Source organism: Pimephales promelas, chromosome 4 (genome assembly GCF_988280905.1).
Source record: "Pimephales promelas chromosome 4, fPimPro1.hap1.1, whole genome shotgun sequence".
In the NCBI taxonomy this organism is placed as follows: Eukaryota; Metazoa; Chordata; class Actinopteri; order Cypriniformes; family Leuciscidae; genus Pimephales; species Pimephales promelas.
Genome location: NC_142772.1, coordinates 43,353,435 through 43,377,379, shown reverse-complemented (window position 1 = coordinate 43,377,379; position 23,945 = coordinate 43,353,435). Strand labels below are relative to the sequence as shown.

The 23,945-nt window shown below is 36.2% G+C and overlaps 2 protein-coding genes across 2 annotated transcripts in view; both read right to left on the bottom strand.

Moving 5' to 3' along the window:
* mapk1 (mitogen-activated protein kinase 1) overlaps positions 1 to 4,203 on the bottom strand; it is a 30,477-nt gene extending 26,274 nt beyond the window's left edge. The window contains exon 1 of the mRNA XM_039659008.2: positions 3,796 to 4,203. Coding sequence (XP_039514942.1) covers positions 3,796 to 3,941 — 146 coding nt within the window. The 5' untranslated portion in view covers positions 3,942 to 4,203. The remainder of the gene's footprint in view (positions 1 to 3,795) is intronic.
* A 1,866-nt stretch (positions 4,204 to 6,069) lies between these two features.
* Positions 6,070 to 22,834, bottom strand: ppm1f (protein phosphatase, Mg2+/Mn2+ dependent, 1F). The gene is made up of 8 exons (XM_039659191.2): positions 22,678 to 22,834; positions 21,760 to 22,003; positions 19,328 to 19,458; positions 15,241 to 15,443; positions 13,894 to 14,082; positions 12,088 to 12,231; positions 10,646 to 10,739; positions 6,070 to 9,147 (listed from the first exon to the last, which is right to left on the bottom strand). The coding sequence occupies exons 2-8, from the start codon at positions 21,933 to 21,935 to the stop codon at positions 8,813 to 8,815; spliced, it is 1,272 nt and encodes a 423-aa protein (XP_039515125.2). The 5' UTR covers positions 21,936 to 22,003; positions 22,678 to 22,834; the 3' UTR covers positions 6,070 to 8,812.
* Positions 22,835 to 23,945: the final 1,111 nt, after the last annotated feature.

Sequence of the window (23,945 nt, the reverse complement as noted above, 5' to 3'; positions counted from 1 at the left end):
GTCTGGTATACAAAGCCGATCCAAGATCGCAAGTGGACGTCATCAGTTGCGAATATCTGCTGCAATGCTCCTGCAACAGTAAACGTTCATATTCGAAGGAAATTGGTGATTTGGTTTCTGATTGCGATCAAACAGCCTATTGTTTATGACTTGCATTACTGGCAGCAGCATGTCTCGTTTTGCATAATACAGGACAGGATGGCGGTGACACGAAACGCTTCCTTGTGGACACAGGAGTGCAATGCACAAAAGCGAAATCCCAAATCGGCAGTGCAGCATTTTAAGGACAGTGAAACCGCATCTGTAGAATACGGCAAAAACGGTAATCACCTCAATTGACGAACTGAATTAAAAGGAACTATTAGGTCAAATTCCCTCTCAGAGGGAATCAAAGGATATTACTCTTATAGACTTTAGTCAGGGTAGTGCCTTATTTAATTTTTAACGGGAATGAAAACAAGGCTGTGAGGGATAGAATGCAGTGCGTTCCATGGATTGCAGGATTCCAGACTGCAACCAAATTGGTCGCATATGCAACCATTTTTTGAGAATGTGCGAGTTAAAATTTTATGTGGTCACATGTGCGAGTGAACGCCGTTGTATCAGCTGCTGCAGTCCGTAATTTATGTTCAAAATAGGCTAAATCATGAATCCATTTTCCAAACCGTGTTTTTGACTTATCCTGCTGAATCACGCCTATAATAAGCGTTTATATTCGGGGACTATTTTATCCCGGAGTCGACTCGGATGCGGAGTTGCCCAGTGCCTGCGTGACTCGCCATAGATATTAAAGGGTTAGTTCACCCAAAAATGAAAATTCTGTCAGTATTTACTCACCCTCATGTTGTTCCAACCCCGTAAGACCTTCGTTCATCTTCGGAACACAAATTAAGATATTTAAGATATTAAGATCGCTCCAGCATACAGTCCATAGGCTTCTTGAGGGACTGGCTCTTGTTGTCCTCGAAAAGTCATTAAAGACATCGTTAAAATAGTCCAAGTGACTACAGGGGCTCAATCTTAAGTTTATCAAACGACGAGAACACTTTTGTGCGCAAAAAAACAACAAAAATAACGACTTTATTTCAACTATTCACTTCCTTCTCCATGAGCCTGTAGTCAGTTAACGTAGTGTGATTGCGTAGAGCTACGTCACACGTAGGCTCACTATTGGCCGACGCTGGTCATGTGTGTGTGATGCGTGTGACGTACAATGACAGAAGCTTACGCTATTAAGCTAGTAACCTGACTCGCGCAGAGGGAGAAATAAACGAATAGTTGAAATAAAGTCGTTATTTTTGTTGTTTTTTTGCGCACAAAAGTGTTCTCGTCGTTTGATAAACTTAAGATTGAGCCCCTGTAGTCACTTGGACTATTTTAACGATGTCTTTAATGACTTTTCGAGGACAGCAAGAGCCAGTCCCTTAAGAAGCCTATGGACTGTATGCAGGAGCGATCTTAATATCTTAAATATCTTAATTTGTGTTCCGAAGATGAACGAAGGTCTTACGGGGTTGGAACAACATGAGGGTGAGTAAATACTGACAGAATTTTCATTTTTGGGTGAACTAACCCTTTAATGGAGAGAAGTAGCTCCGGCTACAGTGTTCTTCCGTAAGACACGTGCGGTTTATTTATTGACGAACGTAGACGTCACGCGCATTGCACGTTGATGGTGGAACGCGCCAATTACGAATACACGGATTAAGGCATATAAAAATTAAAATGTCTCACAAAACAGCGTGCCCCATCCTACGTCTTTTTTTTAAAGCGATTAGATGAGAGTAATCGCTCGACTGAGGAAAAGGAAATCATTATAAAATGCAGAAGGTAAGGAGTGTGAGATTTCTGATTTTTGTTACAACTATACACTTTGATAACGAAAAATCTGTATTAGCTTATTATAATACTCTAATCTTTTAAAATGTCATGAATACATTTGAATGTTTAATGATGTTTTAAAAGATAGAAAGATGATGCTGATAGAAAATAGATAATGATTCAAATTTAAATAGATTGTATATAATTCAAATGTAAAATGCTTAAAATGACTGTACAAAATTCATGAAAATCCAGAAATTTGGCAATAATATCAGGTATTTATATTGCAACCCAGAAAGCCTTTGCTAGCTTTGGTCCATTAAAACCACTATTCATCAGCATGCATTGATTAATCCCATGGCATGTAGCAAAAAAAAAAAAAAAAAAAAAGGTGCGACCAAATCAAATGCTGGTGCGACCAACTGAGAAAGTTGGTAGCACCAGTTCAACCACTGGAAAAGTTAATCTGGACCCTGGAGCCCTGGATTGTACTGCTGTTTAACATAACAAAACGTCCCACCCCCACTCACCCCACCCCAAAGTATCAGAGACTTCTTTCAAAAACACAAATCTTACCCAACAACAATCCTTGCAGGACTTGCAAGGGTACAACATTTAAGACACCTTGTCTTAATAAATGACAGCAAGCCGTGCATGTTTATCCCCATCCCCACACAGTATAACATCGTATTGATTTCAATTATCAATCGACATTCTTCTTAGCTCAAACTCTTTTGCAAAGGCTGTTGTTGTCAGTCAAAAGCAAGGCTGCATAAAGGCTTCAGTACTGTTGCAGCCTGTTCAGCACAACATGTTACAGGCCTACACGTCCATATGACAGTCAACCCAGGGTGGCTTGTTCTAGTCTGTAGCTGTTGGAAGTGGGTGTGAACCATTCATTCATCCGTGCGAGAAGAGCAAAACTAGGCCTGCCAGCGATGAGCTCATTCGTTTAGCCAACGGACTCCTCTCACCAGAACAGATGGGCGATCAGACTGCAAATTTGAGCCAGCAGTCTCTCAACTGTAACAAAGCTAACTTGAAACTTAACCAGAACAATTCTCCTTTGTTATACGATTTCAACACCACTGTAGAAATCTAGCTGTATACGTATTCGACTTACAAATTAGGTAACATTCACCAAGTCTTGGGAGCCTGGTGATAGATTTATTTTGGGAAAAAATGATGCTGATCCACTCTAGCCAACGGTTAAAGTTAGAGTAGATCCAACTCAAGGACTATCAATTTCAACTGTTTTTCGTGGGCAGATCCAACAGCGAAATGCATCCAAGTGCCTCTTGTTCCTACCACTTTTGCACAACCTTGGGGAGCCCGCGCCCACGCCGCCCTGGAGAGCCCTGCCACCTTGACATTCCTGGAAAAGCACTGCGCAAATTTCACGTCTATATATACATAAAGTGAATCAATGCCTGATGTCTGGTTTTAGCAATTTACAGATTGGAACTGACCCAGAGATCATGCACGAGTGCATAAAATAACATGCACGTTTCTGCAAGTCAGTGCAAAGCAATTGTGTGATATTACATTTAGTGGGAAGTAGCCTACATCAATTAAATTTAATTACAATGCCATCAAGTTGATAGTTAAAATAAAGAAAATACGTTTGACAGAGAGAGAGATAAAGACAGCATACAAACTAAATTTACAATGCAAAATGAATGAATAATGAATTTCCAATAGCTGCATGATCAGAGCTGCTTTGACAGATGTCAGACTCTGTGTGAACTTGTCTCTTTCAGTCAATGCAAATCTAAAACTCAGGGGGAAAATGCTTAAAAGTCCAGCATAAAAAAGAAAAGTGCATGCAACTGGTTTCAAGAGAAAGCAGCACGTCCATGTCAACGAGCATAGCGCTGTGATTGAATGAACAAATCCAAGCAAGAAAATTAAACATACTCGGGAAAAACAACGATGACAAATTGTAACATGTTTACAAGTATTAATGCATCTTACCAAACCATGCCGTATGCACCTTCTCCGATGTACGAGAGGTTGCTGTAACGCGGCCCGACATCGAAAGCCTGACCGCGGACCAACTCGGCACCGGATCCGGGGTTCGAGCCGCCGCCAGTAGGGGCAGATACCGCAGCTGTCGCCATTTCTGAGAAACTGAGCTGCCTTTACACGCACAACAAACGCTCTTTTCTTACCCAAAGCAGATTATAAAGATCAGGAAAAAGCTCCTCGGTTGAAAAAACACGGCGAGTGGCAGTATAAGCGACGTGTTTAAACGAAACCGAAGACTTGGCGTCAGAGTGAAAGGAAAGGGACGGCTGGAACGTTGTTTACTGGCATATATATGTAGTGATAGTAATCTGCGCGTGGTGAGACTGACTGACTGCAGGAGCAGCAGAGGTAGCGCGAGCGAGAGTGTTGCCGCAGGAAGTAACGGAGCAGATCACGTGGGCAGGGAGCGGAGAGTGGTTACCATAGAGATAGAAGTTACACACTTCAGTTCTCAAGAGGTTTTAAAGATGCCTTAATTTACAAAGTCAGACGAGGGTAATCTGTTGATAAATCGGGATTTATGATGGGTTGGTCATCCTGATTTTACAAAATTATGAATCTAATAGTTAGAAAATGATTAACAGATCATATTGCAACACGAACTGAGTTCAGTTTAAGCATTAAGCACGTTACAGGAACAGGAATGTGTTGCGTTACTTTTATAACTTTTTCTCACCTGGCCTGGGCTTGCTTGTTTTTAATAACAAAAATATAAATATAGCCTATATTTTTTGCAAATGTTAAGACCCTTTTGCATCAAAAGTGAAATAAATAAGTTTAACGCTGAATGAAAGGCAAATCCACACCTGCGCCTTTCCCCTCAATTTGTTTTTTCAACAGGTGTTGGATTATAAATGGGAAAACAGAGTAGGCCTACTGGCGTTACTTATTTTAAAATGTAAGTTACGAACGAAATGATATTTTTAAAATTTAAAATGGATATGTTGCTTTACCAGTTAGGCTACTTAAAAAATCTGTTTACATATACTGCGTTATCCCCAACACTGCTGAGGTAAAGGGGTGACAAACAGTACAGTAGCCTATAAGTTATACATTTCTGTGTACAAAGCATTTACAGGAGGGAAAAAAAACTTTATTATTTGATTTGTGTAAATGTTAGGCCTAATGATGTTAATAAATATTAAATGTAGCCTACTAGAATTGGTCATCGCTCAACAGGTTCTTGGACGTGACTGTGGTAACAAGAGGTAAAAACGTTAGAAATACTGTTCATTTTCTCACTCAAACCGCTTGTTTTGTGTCTTAGGCCACCAATGTGTACTTACATTTACAAGTCATTAAATCATGTTTAATTTGGACTTCTCTGTGCATGCTCTTTGATGTAGACCCCCTAAACCTCAATTATATGACTGACAGACAAGAACAGTTTGACCGAAAAATGTCAAAATTGACAATACTGTGGAAACAAAGACACCTACATCTTGGATGCCCTTGAGGTAAGCTAAAACATCAAAACATAATTTCAAAATGTTCTATCCCTTTAAAGTCATTATTAAAGAATGTTGGAAATGAAAAACTTGACGTTGACTAATGACTATTGACTTCCATAATATTTTGGAATCGTTTTTTTTTTCTACTATGGAATTCAATGGGTGCTGTCAACTGTCTAGTTCCAACATTACCATCATTTTTGGGTAAACTATAACTTTAAGTTAAACGAACAGCAAAACACAACTTTGATTTATACAGAGAACAACGTTATTTTACAGTTAGGCCTAATTATTACAAGCCTGTACCTACACTACAGTTACACACACGCATAACAAACAGTAACTTTCTTATGCGTGTATGTGTAGTATGTGAATCAAAAACCGTAATATGATTCGAACCACGAGTTTTGTGATTTGTTGAACACTATATTTAGGCTATTTGAAAGCTGTAATTTGGTCATGAAGCAAATAAATAATTTTTGCCTAAAGAGTTTTGCTCTGTAGCCATTTTGTTGTGACTGTACAATCAAGTTTGTACATGTCTCTGTGTACTAGATTTGCAATATCTTTAAATCTTAAACCAAGCTATCACGTTTTCTCATGAGACTGTAAGCTCCTGTGGAAGGAGACCATGGTAAGCTATAGTTGAGTGGTTTACTTGTGCCAACCACACTCGAGACAGTTAAACTAAAACTGTCAAGTGTGTAAACCACTAGTGCAGGTCACAGTCACAGAAGGAAAATGATGCAAACAAATACAGACACCAAACGGATGTGAAAAGTACTTTATTCGCATTATATGAGATTAAAGCCCAATGTTTGTATCCATGACAAGCTGCATAAGAGATGCTTCCCGCAATTGCTGGGAAATGCCACAGGATAGCACATTCAGATATGTTTTAACAGACATAAAATAAGTCGCTGACATCAACATTACCATGCGAGAACATTTAGTAACACGATTCACTGTATACTCAGTGTGGAATTAGTATAATTTTATCCAGTATAAAACTGCACAAAACGTTACTTGTACACAACGTTAGCTAGTAAGGAGACAAAGTTAGGTCCAAAAAGAGTATGATATGGTTTATCAGTCAAGTTGACTGTACAAAAAATGATGATTCTGAAAATTATATTAAGATAAGGCACTTTATCACATATGTACATGTTCACTTTTTAGTAATACAAACAGCAACAATTACAAAATGTCCTGTGAAACAAAATGCAGGCAAAAAGTTTGTATAAAATTGCACATCAGCACAAAATCTACTGATATACGTGTACGTTCAAGATTACCTCAGCTTTTCTTTTTTACTAGACAAAAACACATGTAAGCCTAGTTCAGTGCTCAAACCCTTTAAAAATACAACATTAATACTACTAAGTAACACAAATGCATTAGAGGTCAAGATCAATGCACTTTTTGAATGAACAATTTCATTTGGCACTACTGTGAATGTAAAAGAAATGAAAATTCTGACATCATTTACAGTACATCATTGACTAGATATCATGAAGAATGCTTTAACTGCCCATGCAATGAAAGTCAATAGGGTCCAAAACAGCATTTTTCTAAATATCTCCTTTTGTGTGACACACACAAAAAAAAAGACAGTGATATAGGTTTCGAACAATATTAGGCTGAGTAAATGATGACAGAACGTTGACATTTTGAGCAAAAAAATAAGGCATTGCGCATTTAAATATGGGAAAACTATGATGTTACAAAATTCCCCATCAATGGAACGTCCCATTTCCTAATGAACACAGTGCTGATTCTAATGCATAGATATTTGGCTTATACAGTCATTGACAATTACGAAACAAAGGGGAAAACAAAACAGAAAAATACATATTACAGAATTAGCATCCCATATCTAAACTGAAAGAGCAATTCCTTTGTTTGTCAATATAGGGGAATTAACACCAGATTTACGAAATACAGTGAGGTCCGAATGTCTGAGACCACTGTCAAAAATGCTTTTTCATATTATTATATTTGTTTAAAATTCATGAAAAAGAAAAAAGAAATTTATACATAATATATATTTGGGATTTTTATTTTAAGAAATTAATATTTTTTATTTAGCAAGGATGCATTAAATGTATCAAAAGCATCAGTCAAGACTTTTACAATCTTACAAAAAAAAAAAAATTTCAAATAAATGCCGTTCTTTTAAAATTTAAAAAAAAAAAGTATACGTTTCCACAAATATATTAAGCAGCACAATGATGCTGAAAATTCAGTTCTGCCATCACATGAATAAAATTCATTTAAATTTTTTTATTGTAATATTTCACAATATTACTAGTTTATTGTATTTTTGATCAAACAAAAGCATCCTTTTTGCATATGAAAAAAATAATAGTAGTGTAAATATTTTAAATCCCAGATTTTCATTGTGGTCTCAGACTTCAGGATGCCACTGTACATTTTGGAGATTTTTAAATATGCTGAATAATGTGCATTTTAAGGTAATCTAAAGCAGTCTTTTTATTCAAATATTAAATGCAAAAAGACTGAACCTACCAGGGAAAAACAAGACATTTCCCCCATACATACACCAAATCAACATATCGCTCTGTCTTCACCTTCCACATATGGTTTACATTAGGTTAGCGATATTCTTGGCCTTATCACATTATAGTGACTGTGCTACTATATCAGCTACTCATCATGAGGCTTTCAAAATATTGAGTGTCTGTAATGCGAGACGACTTGCGGCATGCAGGACGTGTGGTTTGCAAAGCCAGGCTATGATAATACAACACACACGCCAGTATTAACACTGATATTTAGGGAAAGAAGGCACTGCAACAAAACGCATAAGGAAATGATATGAATAAATAAAAGTTCACTGTACATTTAGAAGAAACTACAGTAGCGTTCAGCAACCGAGAGATGATCTTGGCAAAGTCAGACTTTTGGCACATGAAAGAGCGTGTTTACACAGTACAGTACAGCCATAAATATAGATTTTTTCAAATAAATAACAGTTTTAAAAATACTAACCATCTACAACACTGGAGTACATCTGCGGACAAGAGCTGAAGGCCTTACGGGCGACTATTTCATTATTGAAGCCGATGTGGTCCGAAACGCAATGCAATACTGTATCTGTTAAGACAATTCACATTAGTTTTCTCTCCGTTGTAACAGTCGTATCAAATAAGGAGTGCAACGAACAAAGTACGCACTGAAAAATGTCCTTAACACGTCTCAAAGGTTTTACGCACCAGTAAATGTAAATATAAGCTGGTAAAAACAAGGCAAATAGTTAAAAAAATGGAAACAAAAATGAAAGCAAGTTCAGACTTAGCAACAAAGAGAGTTAATAAGGATCCGACATTCTTGGGTGGGGAATAAAAAACAAACGAGGAAACGCCTTTCACTGACGTTCAATGCTTTCTTCTGAATGCATGAATGGACTTGCTTTTCAAATTCAACAACTCACATCATTCGAGATGGTGTAAAGACCATCAGCTTCTATCATGTATAATTTCTTCCCCTTTTCAGATGATCGTGGCTGCAGCCGTAGCTCCTTCCTCTGTTCTCGAGCTCGTTTCGTGGGTCAAAAGTTGCTGAGGCTCCTTCAGGAACACCAGAAGAACTGTGATGTTATCACTGGATCCAGCAGCTTTGGCCTGGGCCACCAGACTTTGGGCCACGTCCTCCCCCGAGCCTTTGCCCTCCCTCAGAGCTTCCAGGACCAGCCCCGGGACGTCCCCAGGCCGGACCACGTCAAAGAAGCCGTCACAGGCAAGGAGGACGTAGTCTTCATCCCCGTTCAGATGGACCGATGAGCTGTCAGCTTCATTAGAGACGTACGGCTTCTGATCAAAATCACCTTTTGAGGATAAGAAAAAAAATGTATAACATTAATTTTATTAACTTGCACTGTAAATACTACTACTATTATAAATAAGTACTACATTACTATTAAAAATAATTTAGACAATTTTTACAATAGCAGCAAATTAATCCATTTAGCTATAAATAGAGCTGGGTAATACAGCTAAAAATATACATTATATATTACATATATACAGTACACTATCGTTCAGATTTGGGATCAGTATGACTTAAAAAAAAATTAATTCATCAAAAGTTACAGTAAATATATTTGCATTTCAAATCCTGAAAAAATGTATCAGTTTCCAAAAAATTAGCAAGCAGGACAAACTGTTTTTAACATTAATAATAATAAGCAATGTCTCTTGAGCCGCAGATCAGCATATTAGAATGATTTCTGAATGATCATGTGACACTGAAGACTGGAGTGATGATGCAGATTCACCTTTTATCACAGGAATAAATTACATTTTACAATACAATCTAAAATAAAATACAACTTAATATTTTTAAACCATTTATCCTGATATTAATGTATTTGCCCTGAATTACTTAAAGTCCCCGTGAAATCAAAATTGAACCTATTTACTTTGTTAGAGCATATTACTAGTCTTGTGGTGAACAATTAATCCGTGCAAGTAAAAATATATTTAAAAAATGTTTTACCTTAGTAATCTTTAATCAAAATCTGAAAAGTTACTTCCGGTCTGGAACGGTTTCTTTTTCTGATGACGTAGGTTTCACAACTTGGGTGGGGAAACGCTTAACCACTCCCCTCAAACCGTTAGTTTACTATGAGCGAAAGATGGAGAGGAGGAGCGCTAGAGTAAAACCCTGCCCTCTGTTCAATATTCCGTTTCACTTGGAAATACGTCACAGCACTGGAGAAAAATCTTTTGCAACTTCCGGTTCACGGGGACTTTAATTACTCTTTTTTTTATTTTATAATAGATTCAAATTGTCTCCCACAAAGTTTTTCACTACATGAACAAACAAAAATTATATATGCACCAATATAGCATCTTAATAATAATTACCAACATAGATTCAATAATTGATCAATGTTCACGGATATGATCTTTTTCATTTACTAAAATGTGTTAATAAAATATGAGTTTTGTATTGATACGCTGAAATGAAAAGTCCTTTTCTGCAACTGAAATATAATCAGAGACACTATTAAAGCGTCCATCTTATTACTTTAAAATCACTGAAATTCACATTGTTGAATATTTAAATATCTTGCAAATATTCAACATATCAGCCAGTCATACTTTTAACTACTTATGGAGCGATTCACACTTGTTAAAAGAGCAAGTTGCGAGTCAGTGGAACGGAAAAAGAAAAAAAAAAGCGCAAGATCTAGAGACGCGTTTTTAAAAAAAAGTTTAATGGAAAAACTAGAGCAGTGGAATGGAAAAGAAAAACGCATTCTGTGGGAAATATCCGAATGTTTTTTTGGTTTACTGTTGTTTTAAGGCTAAGACATTCACCTATTGCTCTGGAAACGGCGTAGGTACCATTTACCCGCCAACAACCCATGAAAGCGATGCATCCACCCAGATCCTCAATCCTTTTCTTCTCATCCTGCACAGAAGCACAAACAGTCAAAATACTGGAGCTTTTACATACTATATTGAAATAGGACAAGCAAACCCCTATATTTACCTAATTACAAATCTCGTAAAGAGATACTTTAGGATTTAGCATTAAGCTTTGAATTAGTAGAAAACCTGTAGTATTTTCCAAATACCGAGCTTTCCACCCTCATATCCCCCTGAGGCGAGAGATTTATGTATTTTTTGTCTGGAAAAAAATCCTCAGATGACGCAAAAATCCTCATTTTGCGTCATCTGAGGATTTTTTGGCCAAAGGCTAAAGGCAGTCAGTAGGGTCTGTCCCGCATGTTCTCAACCCGCCAATAGAGGGCGCTCACACACAGAATGAACACATAGTGCAGCCATCTTTTTTTGGAAGCTAAGCTAGCAGGCTCTTGTTCTGTGGAGAAAGCGGAGTAGTACGTCCACTTTTCCCCGGACATGTCTGGCCGTCGAGGTCCGGGATTCAGCTTTCGCTTTCTGCAATCGCCATTCCTTGTTTACATGGACAGCTTTTGTTTCAATCTAACTGAATTCATTCCGATTGGTGAATCTGAATTTAGTGTTTACATGAACGCTAAACAAGTGATCGGTTGATGTGCGTTTTAACATTGCTAAGAAAATTCCCGCTCCTCCGTGAGAGATACGAGACCGGTGCGGCTCACAGGTGTCGCTCGTCAATAATCACGCCACCGGCCTCGCGTCGTTCTCCCGCGGCCCTCACTTGTCCCGCTCGCCACAGTAAACATGATGAATGGCGACTGTAGAACGCAAAAGCCGAATCCCAGACATTTTGGGCGATCTAGAAAAACATTATCTGGCAGACTCATCACGAGACTCACTAGTAGCCTAGACTTGTTGTTTAACTACTGCGCTGTCACCAGTAGGCGTGGCCTCCTAGGGCAGCGAAGCAAGTGCATTCTGGGAGTTGTTGTCTTTCATCCACATGAGCCAAAAATACATTTACTGGCTTTTCTCAGTCTAGAAAGCTCCAAATTCAAAACTAATTTTACATAAATGACCAATTTTAAATATGGAGGTGAAGTATCCCTTTAATCTTTTGTATAACTAATTATATATTTATTTTGCATGCAAAATATGTTCAGAAACAAGGATTTGAAGTCAATCACTGCCTCTCTAAAGACCATTCTGGTGCTTTTGGCATTCAGTCGCTGTAGTAAGTATGCAGCATACAGCGCTAATATTGATTCAGCATGTAGTCAGCAGTCAGTTCCTCTGTCTCACATTTCAGCGGCTCACGGAGAACAGATGAGCATCTGATACGGTCTCTATGGTTCAGTCTCTATTGGTCAGCAGTGGCTTGTAGTGTCTTGTACCTCTCTCTCCGGTTTGTGCGGGTCCATTAGGGTCACTGGTTCTCCCTGTCGAACCAGCATAGCTTGAGAGTCGCCTAGCCAGGAGACAGTGAGGTGATTGGAGGTCAGTAAAACAGCCACACCAGTGCTGCCACTGCGCAGACGCTGAAGGAGACACAAACAAAACAATGTTTACTTTGCCATCCTGTAGTCACTGATACTGTGCCACATTATTATAATTTTGATTCTCATTACTGTAATACAGTAAAATAGTTAATAATAATATTAAAACAATACCGAGATAAAAAAAAAATTAAGTCAGCCTAAACTGAATTTAGTAAAAGCAAATATTAATCACCATTAACAAATTCTAGTGCTGTCAATCGATTAAAACTTAAATATAATTACAATACTTAGCACATAAATCACAATAAATTTTTATTGTGCTTTTATGTTAAAAATTAACCACGCTAAATTAATGAATTTAATAAAATGGAATAGAATTGATAAGTAAAAAAAATGTAAGTAAATAAATGAACATTTTTACAGTACATTTTTGTAGCGGGTGCCTAATTGTCACGTAAATATTTTCACAATGAAAAATATAAATGGTAAAAAAAAGAAGTACCCATTTATTTTTAATATTTTTTAAATTGTGCTATTAAATGACTTTTAAATTGTCTAAAATTTTGAATTTTTTAATCAATTTTGAATTTTTTTAATTGTCTAAAATGAACTGCACTAAAATAAACAACAAATTTAGTTTCCATTAAAATGTACATAAATGTGATATTTTATTCAAAATTAACTTCCCTGAATAAAATAATGAATTAAATAGAATTTATTTAATAAAATAATTTTTTCATAAAAATAAAAAATGAAAAATTCATATTTTAACTATATATTTTGACAAGCATTAATTGCTTGATTTTCAATAATCTCACAATGAAAAAACAAACAAAAAAATAAATAATTAATGGGTCCAAATAATTCATTTACATTTAAATAACTCTACAAACCTACCATTACCATTTCATAACACTTCATTCAACTAATTTGGTATAATTTAAGGCTTTCAAAAATTAAACATTTTCATAAAAAATAGATGATAACTTGTTTTATTAAAGTGGTACTGACTGGCCCATAGAAAAGGTCAAGTGCATGTCAATTATTAACAGTAAAATGAATTCTTGTTTACGTGCACTGTCCGTGTCAGTGAAACAGAAAGTGTTTACTCATATCTGTACCTGTGGAGGCAGACAGAGACTTGCAGCAAGCTTGCTCCGTTTTCTTACCATGTATTTAACCACAGGGGGAACATGGACTATATTTATCTGTATTTATTACAGCGTAGGAACATTTGATACACATAACGGTTGCATCTTAAGAAGTGGGAGAGGTGTGAATATATTTCTTTCCAACGTGAATTTCCACCGAATGCACCAGCTTGACAAGTGAGGGGAAAGATATTCTAACCGCTAAAACTGATTGTGCAGTGTTTTCAGAAGCAGGTAGGCTGATATATAGTATACTGTATATATATATTAAAAAAACAAGTGTACACTTTGAAGAAAGCCAACACAAATGTCAACTAACTGAATGATGTTTTCAGTAGTGCATGTTTAAAAGTTATACGTTACACATTCAGTCTGGTTCAAACATCTGCTACAAAATTCCTAATTTTGTTTTGAAGGTTTCGTTCAAAAAGTGTTCAATTGTTTATATTTTGCCAATACACCTGATTTGCAATGGGGGTTGATTAATTTTGATTAACTCTATATACATTGTTGTAGCACTCTAATTGTTAATGCGTTTGGTTGTTCTTGCCTCTCTCTTGGCTTTGATCTTGAACATGTCATCTGTTTGTTTGAAGCTGCTTTTGAAAGCTGTGGCAGCATCGCTTTTTAGCGCCTCCTGCTGGCTCAGTATGATATGCAGGTGAGTGGCAGCATATGTGGCAGCATCCACTCCTCCATGTCCATCAAACACTGCGTAATACTCTCGATCTACACCATCCTATAGAAGAGAAACAGAAATCAGAATCGTTCTACAGACACAATTTTAGTCCAAGCAGAAAAGTCATTAAAGATTCTGTTATCATTCACTCACCCTCTAATTGTTCCAAACCTAAAAGAGTATTAATCTCATGCTGAATATAAAATTGTATTTTGAAGAATGTGACCAAACAATTTCTGGTCCCCACTGACATCCATCATATTTTTTTCTAGTATGGAAGCCAATGGGACCAACAACTGTTTGATTACCAACATTCTTCAAAATGTCTGTTGTGAGATAGAAATTAATACAGGTTTGGAACAACAAGGGTGTGTAAATGATCAAATTTTCATTTGTGGGTGAAATATCCATTTAAATACAAATTTACTCTCATTTACTTTGACCTTTTATTTAATTGAAATGCCCCAATACGTCAGTCCAAATATCATAACTCCCAATATTATTCAGCTTATGAATACTGCATATTCGGATATACAGTACACACAGCATTTTGCATCCGATATAGTGAAATATGCCTCTAAAGCTCAGAAATATTCGCAAGAAATTTAAAGGGCATGTTCACGGCACCCTTTCAATTTAGTTTTTTTAACTCTATACTCTGGTCATAAAAAAATTTAATTGCAAGACAAATCTGATAAATACTAGATGAGGATTCTGTTGATAGCTTGCAAAAAAGCTAGAACAAGAAAATGGTTAGAGGGAAACTGATCTGGATCCCAATCTACCAGTTGAGTAATAAATATACAACTATATTGTTTATTCAGTTACAAAAAAGGGCTGTATTACTGTTATAGCTAACATTATTTTGTTACCACAATTGATGTCTTATTTTGTCCTTTTTAATAAAATGTATTTGTAACTACCATTATGGATGTAATTTCGGTTTCTCCTATTTATTTATTTGTCTTTCAGCCAATATATCCAATTGTTGATTTCTTTACTAAGATTTCAGGTACCATCCAAATGTAAGAGAATATTGAAATGACAGTAATAAAAACCTAAAAAAAAATAGTGAAATATGCATATTGGTTGGTTATGGTTATGGTATGCACATGTTTGGTTAAATATCTACCCATGCACCCCTACAACTGATCTACCCAATGCAGGTCTTCCTTCATTCATTCATTAAAGTCTTGAGGAAATATGTGGTAGCCTCACCTTCAATCCCAGAAGCTGGTTAAACTCTTTCAAGATCATGTGACGATCCTCCATCTTCCTGCGAGTGTTTCGAATGGCGTGAACAGAGCAGCTGTGTGTCAGTGAAGAGGAAGAACCGGGACTGGGCAGCTGTTTCTGCCAGGCCACACACACCTCTCTCAATTTATTTATAAAAAGGCGCTGTAGGGGCTCCGACTGCAACACTGAAGGGTCACACAGACACATACGCTCATCATGATACAACATTGTTTGAGTAAAAGTTTAGAAATCATACATCCAGACTAAAATAAATGTAAAGAGTCAACAACACAGGCATGAACTTTACAAGGAGAGATAAGTTTTCAAACATAATGTAAAAACTGTATCCTCACGTACTAATGTTTGACAGTGTTGGGAGTAACGCATTACAACAGTAATACATTACAGTAACATATTACTTTTTGCTGTAACGCAGTAGTGTAAGGCATTACTAATCAATTTTCAGTAATATTTTACTCGTTACATGTTCAGTGAGGCTTGTATTACAGTTGTATTACAGTGTATTGTCTGCTTTTATTTCTTAAAGGCAACAGACTATGTGAAAGTTTTAAAGCAGTCTTTTAGTGCCAGTTCAGAGCGGTCGCGTCTGTAACATTGTTTTTTCCTCATAAATGCGAACACGAAAACTAAAATAAAATGAATATTTTAAGTTCTATGGAGACTGGAGAGCCAACCCTTCCTCATCCGATTTGCGCAGTGTAATTAACAGAATTACAAAAAATATATTTTGCCTCCTATTTTTTGTCACCCATGAATGTGTGTCTTTTCCCTAATATTAAAAATAAAACAGACTGATGTTTGTCTAATGTCTGGAGTCCTTTAAGGAAGTAGCCTACATACGTTTCAATACATGTATTTTCTGAGAATTTTAATTTCAAGTTTTGACTGCAAATGTCATGTCCATAATGCTGGACTTCCCCAATTTTAAATAATTTATCCTCAACTAGTTTTGTGGTGTAGGTCTACGTATTTTATAATGTTAACTTCAAATAATACTAATAGCCTAATTTAAAGATAAGGCAGCATTGGATCTGGACGGTAAGGAGAATAACGCTGGAGTTGGAAGAGGTGTGTCGCGATTCTGTAGGTTTGTGGATCTGAGTCGTGTGGCGAATCGCGATTTCGGTTTCATATTGCATATCGTTACAGCCCCAAAGTTAAGTTCTACTTAGTTATTTTGGTGAAAGTAACTCAAAAGTAATACATGAGTAATGTAACGCATTACAATTCTGAGACAGTAATATTGTAAGGTAATGAATTACTTTTAAATAACACTGATGTTTGAACACTAGAGGACGCAGTAAGCGATTATCATCGATACTGACTCAGAACCCTGAGCTGTTTGTAGTTCCAGTCGTGTCTGACGACTGAATATGCTGGAGTTTGTTTCTGGAGGAGCGATGAGGATTTTCTTTCTTGAAACCCTCCCAAACAACATGTGGTGATGTACTGTAGGGGTTGTTTGATTGTTTTAGGTTGGTAGGCTTCGGACCCCAAGACTCAAGTAATCTCTGCAATTCTTTGGCAATTCAATCCCCGTGCTTTAAAGCAACACTACAGAACTTTCCCTCTTCGGTCCCCCAACAGGTTGGAAGCGGATTGTCCATTACCGCTGTCGTAAATAATTTAGCCAACCGCAGCCTACTGTCGCACACGCGCTCGCTCGTTTAGCTAACACTTTGGAATGAACGATGTCCACGGACAAGGTAGAGTATGTTACATGATTTCATGAAAGTAAGATCTATGGTGACATCAAAAACGAAGAAAAACTAAATACCGGTAATGACTATTGTAAGTAACGCTTGAAGCTAGACAAATTTGTAGTTTTTTATGTCTCATTTGAACTACAGAAACGCAACCCATTCTGTAGGGTGACCAACAGTCCTGTTTTCCCAGGACATGTCCTGTTTTCACGTCCTGTCCTGGCTGTTTTTTATAAAGTGATGAAAATGTCCTGGTTTTCAAAAAAAAAAAAAAAAAACGCTGGGAAAGATCAGCTCTACAGCAAATTATAGATGTGCAAACAAGGAGGATAAGGAAGAAAAACATAGCCTACTTTAAATGTATTGACATTAATAAGGCATCTTTGAGTAAACTTCGAGTATCATTTGAGCATCTGTTTGCCGGGCTGAGTGTCCTGGTTTTTGGTAATCAAAATACGGTCAGCCTACCGTTCTGGCAAACTTACATAGTGTGATTATAGCAGATATAGGACTGTAAAGTGAAGGCAGAAGTGCCTTTCACCCGGTTATGACTTGATGAACCGCTGAAACGATTTTGGATACATTATTTTAAGGGAAAAAAAATCTTCTTTAATGTTGCTTTAAAGGTGCCATCTGGAACTAAAAATCAAAAAATGTTCCATATTCCATAACAGATGGGGGCAGTATACCTCCAGAAAATGTGTTGTGCCGCTGCCGCGCGCACTCACGTCTTCAAACAACACAAACGAGCGCTGTTTTGCTCTCTTTCTCCACATATTATTCAAATCATTTGACACGATAGTAAAAGGTCGGAAGACCGCAGTTTCACGTGGAGCATTTCGAGATTTTTAGAGATCAGAGACTAAATGAACAACATCTCAACACTAAATAATGAAGACCGACTCATAGACGCCTGTCTCAAAAACAAGCTGTTGCATTTCGACGATATGGGAAAATAAAAGCCTGCAGGCTATTATTTTAAGTTTACGGTATTCGTTTTGTTCATATTACACTTTTATTGTTAGTTTGAATTAATTTGACAGACAGCATTCGCTGATGTTGATCAACCTAGCGAAATTCAGAGCTGCCAGCTCTCACGAATTCACCGTGAGACACATGCAATTAACACTTAGCAAGCAGGTTAGTTAAGCTCTCAGATTCTGTCAATTTTATTATGCAATTCAAACAATAAATACCGTTTTGGCGCTTGTACATGTTACACCACAGATCCCTAGCGCACGTGAACCGATCATCTCTACTAGCTAATGGAAAAAGAACCCGAACACTGTTGAAAGATACAGTATGCTACAACTTACCAAAATGTATTCCTCATGCATAATGTCAACCAATCATTTTTTGAACTCTTCCCTGAACTGAAATGTAGTAATGGGCTGTATTTCCACACGACTGACATCAGGTTCAAGTACACACACAAGCCGGCGCGAGCGCGACTCACTCGTGTACTGCAGTTTGGCTGGTGGTAACGTTGCCCGTCCGCATACCGCATCCCATGGCCGGAACTGGTATTACGACACCTGCCGGGCCGGGGCTAGTCATTTAGCATGCTAATTTAGGTTTATATCTCGGCAGCACTATAACTTGTCAGTTTTTTAATTACATCATTGCACTTATTTCTTCTCATTCTTTTGATGCGTGTAGCTCATTTTTTGGATATTTTTACCTCAATTATTACATATGGCACCTTTAAGACAATATAGACAGACATCCTCTTCCTGGCAGATTCGTAACATCTATTGTTGATTGGAACTTTGTATTTATTGCCCTGATGGTCAAAATGGGGAATTTCAATTCTTTAGCTATATTTTCTTACAGAAACCTTCTATTTTGTGAAGCTCAGCAATCTTTTGATGCACATCAGAACTATATTCTTTGCTTTTACTCATTGTGATGGGTGATTAAGGGGAATTTGTCCTTTCCAATTTCATGTTCCTAGTCACCCTGGTGTGCTAAAAAAGGTCAATATTAAAGGGAATATACTTTTACTCGTGAAAAAATTCTAGGGGTGCCAATAATTGTGGCTAACGTGTTTTGGAGAAAAACATATTTCGTAATGTGATTTCCACCCCAGTTTCAAATCTTTTATTTCAATGAAAGGTTAGATTTTTGCAATTTTTTTGAATGAAAGATCAAAAGGTTAAATAATGCAGATACATTTTTAACAGCCATTTTTGATCATATTTACCAGGGGTGCCAGTAATTATGACTACAATAACTGTGCATATATTATAGTATATTATATATATAAAAATCACACATATAAAATACAATAACCCAAAATGTCAAAAACAGAAAAGAACAAGAATCAAATCAAGTGAATCACTTACAAACAACTCCCTGTTCATCCTCTGGTTGCTGTTCAAGATCTTTTGGGCAGTAGTAAGGTGAAAGGTCATCTTTAAGCAATTCAGTGACAGCAGCATTGCACATCGCTGCACCCAGCCAGACTGGGGCATTTCTTTAAAAAAAAAAAATAAATAATATAAGATATAAAAAAAAAACTCAAGTCACCAGTTCGACACACAACTCAAGTAACTCGTGTTCTTGTTCACAACTCAAGTAACTCTCACATGTTCATCAGGGCTGAATTTATTCCATCATAATAAAATACACTAATATTGTGAAATATTATTACAATTTAAATGAACAGAATCCTATTTAAATATTTGAAAGTGTAATTTACTCCTGTGGTGCAAAGCTGAATTTTCAGCATCATTACTCCAGTCTTCAGTGTCACATGATCCTTCAGAAATCATTCTAATATGCTGATTTGCTTCTCCGGAAACATTTCTTATTATTAATGTTGAAAAAAAGCTGAGCTGCTTAATATTTTTGTTGAAACCATGATACATTTCCCCACCCAAGATTCTTTGATAAATAGAAAGATCAAAAGAACAGCATTAATTTGAAATAGAATAGATTAATTTGTAACACTATAAATGCCTTTACTGTGACTTTTGATCAATTTAATTTAATTAATCCTTGCCAAATAAAAGCATATATTCTTTGGAGAGAAAAAAAAATCATTTGAATAGTAATGTACACAGTACAAAGTAAAAATTTGGTTGAAAAATGTAATAAAATATTGCGATAAGCTAATTTCTCAAAATCATACTTGTGGATTCTCACAAACTGGAGAAAAAAAAGCACATCTTGCACTAGTGAATCTGTTCTGTTTTTAAGACTAGATTTAACACTTTGCCTGCTTGAGATACAATTGGCAAATGGCCCGACCGCCCACTCATAACAACACAAGAAGCATTTGGCTGCGTGAGATGTTATCGAATGACATAACAAGATGTCAGAAAAGAAACTGCCTTTTGTCCTACTTGACAAGAAATGCGGTAAAGGCATGCCTCTCTGACCTATATCATATCATGAAAAGGGTTTAAACCTGACAAATCTGCACTGTGCAGACATTCGGCACAGCTTCCGACAAAGAGGAAATGAAGTCTAAATGTCAGGAAGTGGGTATAACAATAGTGATTCCACAGACAGGAAGTCTGCCCTGAGAAATGCGTCAGGGGAGAGAGAGGGAAATGGATACAGAAAGAGATTAAACAAAAACCCCATTGTTAATTTAAACTTTAAAACTTCTGCACCGGCGCTTTCACTTAATGCTTGGATTGCCCACCCATAGTACACTAGGGGGGGAAAAAAGACCCAAATCTCTTAATCAGCTCATGCTAGTGCAACATGCTGATCTGGGACAAATACTGTCTGCAAATTAAAGCGAGACAGCAAATGGGGAGAGAGGCAGGAATGACAGGAATGAGAGGAATGACAGGCTCCTCTGGTTAAAGAGGACAGGTGTCGCAACATTTCAGGCCTGCTTCTGGGCCTTTTAAAAATCCTGTACATGTTTTTAAAAAAATTAAGAATTAATTCAGGACACAAATATAAAGCTGTATTCATAGCTGAGAGAAGAGTCTGCCATCCAACTGAAAATATAAATGCATTCTCTCTCTTCTGCAAAATCCTACATCAGGGGTTTTCAATCAGGGGGCCACAAGGGAGTGCTATGGAGCATTTAGAGAAAAACGATGTAAAAATAAAGAAATGCATAATAAAACAGAAGATCTAAATAAATAAATATAATTGTTAAACATGATTAAAATATAATATTTAATAAAAAAAAGTAAAGTAAAAAAAGATAAATAAAAACAAGATCTAACTAAATTATATATATATATATATATATATATATATATATATAATACAATAATAAAAAATAATAGCAAATAAATAAATAAAAAATAGTAAATAAAAAATAGTAAATAAATAAAAATAGAAAATAAATAGAAATAGTAAATAAATAAAATTGGTAAATAAATAAATACAGTTAATAAATATAGTAAATAAAAATACTAAATAAATATAGTAAATAAATAAATGTAAATTATATGTGTGTGTGTGTGTGTGTGTATATATATATATATATATATATATATATATAGTACTGTACTATAATGAAGAAAAAATTATGTAACATAAGAGAAATTAAATATTTTCCAAACAATATTTTACATATTTATAATATCTAATTTTTCACAGTATAAATGGCATCTTCATACATGAAAATATTTAGCTGCGTTTTAAATTATAGGATGGGGGTCCCTCCAATCCTATAATTTAAAACGCAGCTAAATATTTTGAAAATATTTTGATTTTGTGTTGATCACGTTTAGGTGTCCATGGCATCCAAAAGACTGAAAACCCCTGACCTAGATGACATTCAGACTGTACACACATAACAAACCTGTCTGAGAGCAGGCGGAGCCCGAGATCCAGACTCTCTCCCTTCACCTCCTGCAGAGAGACTTTGCGGCTGAGTGGACTGACGGGAAGCAGGTCTTCTGTGCCAAGTGGGTTTGGAAACTCCACCAGAAAACTCTCGAGAAACTTTGCAGCATCGCCTTGATTCGCACAACTCATTGTATGGAATTGCAACCTCTTCCAATGTAGAAGGTCAGGGATGTCCAAAGCAACTCTGATGTTTGACTCTATACATAAATAAAAAATAAAAAATAAATTAACACAATATAACCATACATAATCACCTAGGCTACGTAAATATACTTGCCACTATCAGTTCAAAAAGCAGTTATGTTGTTAACGGTAATAGTACAGAATAACATATGTATATATATATGACAGTTAGCCAATCAGTACAATCGGAAGTGGCCCCCTGTCATCCTCAACCAATGGTGTGCGTTTAGGAAGGGGTTACTTGTTTATATATATATATATATATATATATATATATATATATATATATATATATATATATATATATATAATTTTACGCTTTAAGACTATTTAAATAATAACGAAAGGAAACACATGCATTGTGATACACTTCACACAATGTATCCAATATGCAGTAAATTCATACTACCCACAGATCTTCACGTTATCGCAAAAACATTACCCATATAACCCAGCAAAACTGAAATTATTGCAAACTGCAGTGCATTACATGCAGGAAACTTTGGTTAATTAACAACTGCAAGAATTCATGGTTTAACTTAAACATGACTCCTACGGAGAAAAAAATGCACGTAAGTTACTGTCGCCATTTGGAAGCAGAACAACCGGGCCTTCAACTACAGCAACTGGTTAGTTTGATTAACAACATAAAGGAGAACATAGACGTGCATAAACGTGTTGTATTTACCTTTATGGATGGTTCGTGTTGCTTAATGCACCGACACTCCCTTTTTCCCTGACGAGTGCGAATTGAAGAGCTCGTGCATGAACGCACGCCCTTTCAGTCACTACACAACAAAAGCCAGTCCGTCTGCGGAAGTCCCTGTGACCGAGAGGAAGTACAAATATAGCGATATACAAAGAGATAAGAACAGCCGTGTGAGGTGCGGAATAGACTGGACGAAGTCAATCCGTTTGGTTGTCAGATCGTGTTGGCTGCCTGGGCGGAGATATAGCTATCTTATGAATATGAATACATTCCATTTAATGGGCCAGCCAATGAGCGTCCAGTCATTCACTTAACGTAATTAATATTCATAAACGAAGGTCTACGGCAATTTCTGTAATGGCAACGTTTTTTTTTTCCATAAATTATTTTCATTATATACGCAAAGATGCACTAATATGGAGCAATTCAAACATGTATTATTATTAAACATGAAATTGATAGACAAGTGAAGTGAACTCTAAAAAAATCAAATATACCTTTTCTCTAATCATGGACAGCAGCAATAATGTGATCTGTTAAACATTGTAAAATGTTGTTCATTATATACTCAGAATGAACATTTCTCATGATATTATATGTTTTAAAATGCATATAATCATAACAAAAGTGTTCGACTACATGAGTGTTTTGATAGAGACAATATTTTTTAGCATGGATATACCTGAAAATGTGTTTTTAACGTGACATAAAATAAAATAAAATACTTAGCAGTACTTTTTTTTCAAAGAAGCACTGTTGTTATAGGCTACCATGCTACAGTGATGGTATCAAATGGAAATACAGTGGTAGATATAAACAGAAACATGCTTTTGCTGTGGTACCATGTACAAAAAAAAAAAAAAAGTAGTATTATAGTCAGTTTTTTTTTCTTTAGCCATTTGTTTATTTGGATCATAATGTGTTTCGGGAAGTTTATGTAAAGTGATTCATATTGTATCTATAAAATGAATGTTATATTGTTGCATATAGATGTGTGTTGGCCAAAATAAGAAGCTACATGTATATACAATTCAGTGAAAGGTGTTTAAATATCATTTTGTTTTTGATGCATTGAAAATAAATTACGCAACTTTATTTTTAAAATCGACATGCAACGGAAGTTGCAATAGTCTTTTTTTATCTATTGAGATGTATATCTGAGTGAAAAAATGTGCGGCGGGACTTGATTTTGTCCATCACGCATTGATTGGATGGTTGTGGTTTGCTATTGGTGGATCTCATGTGAG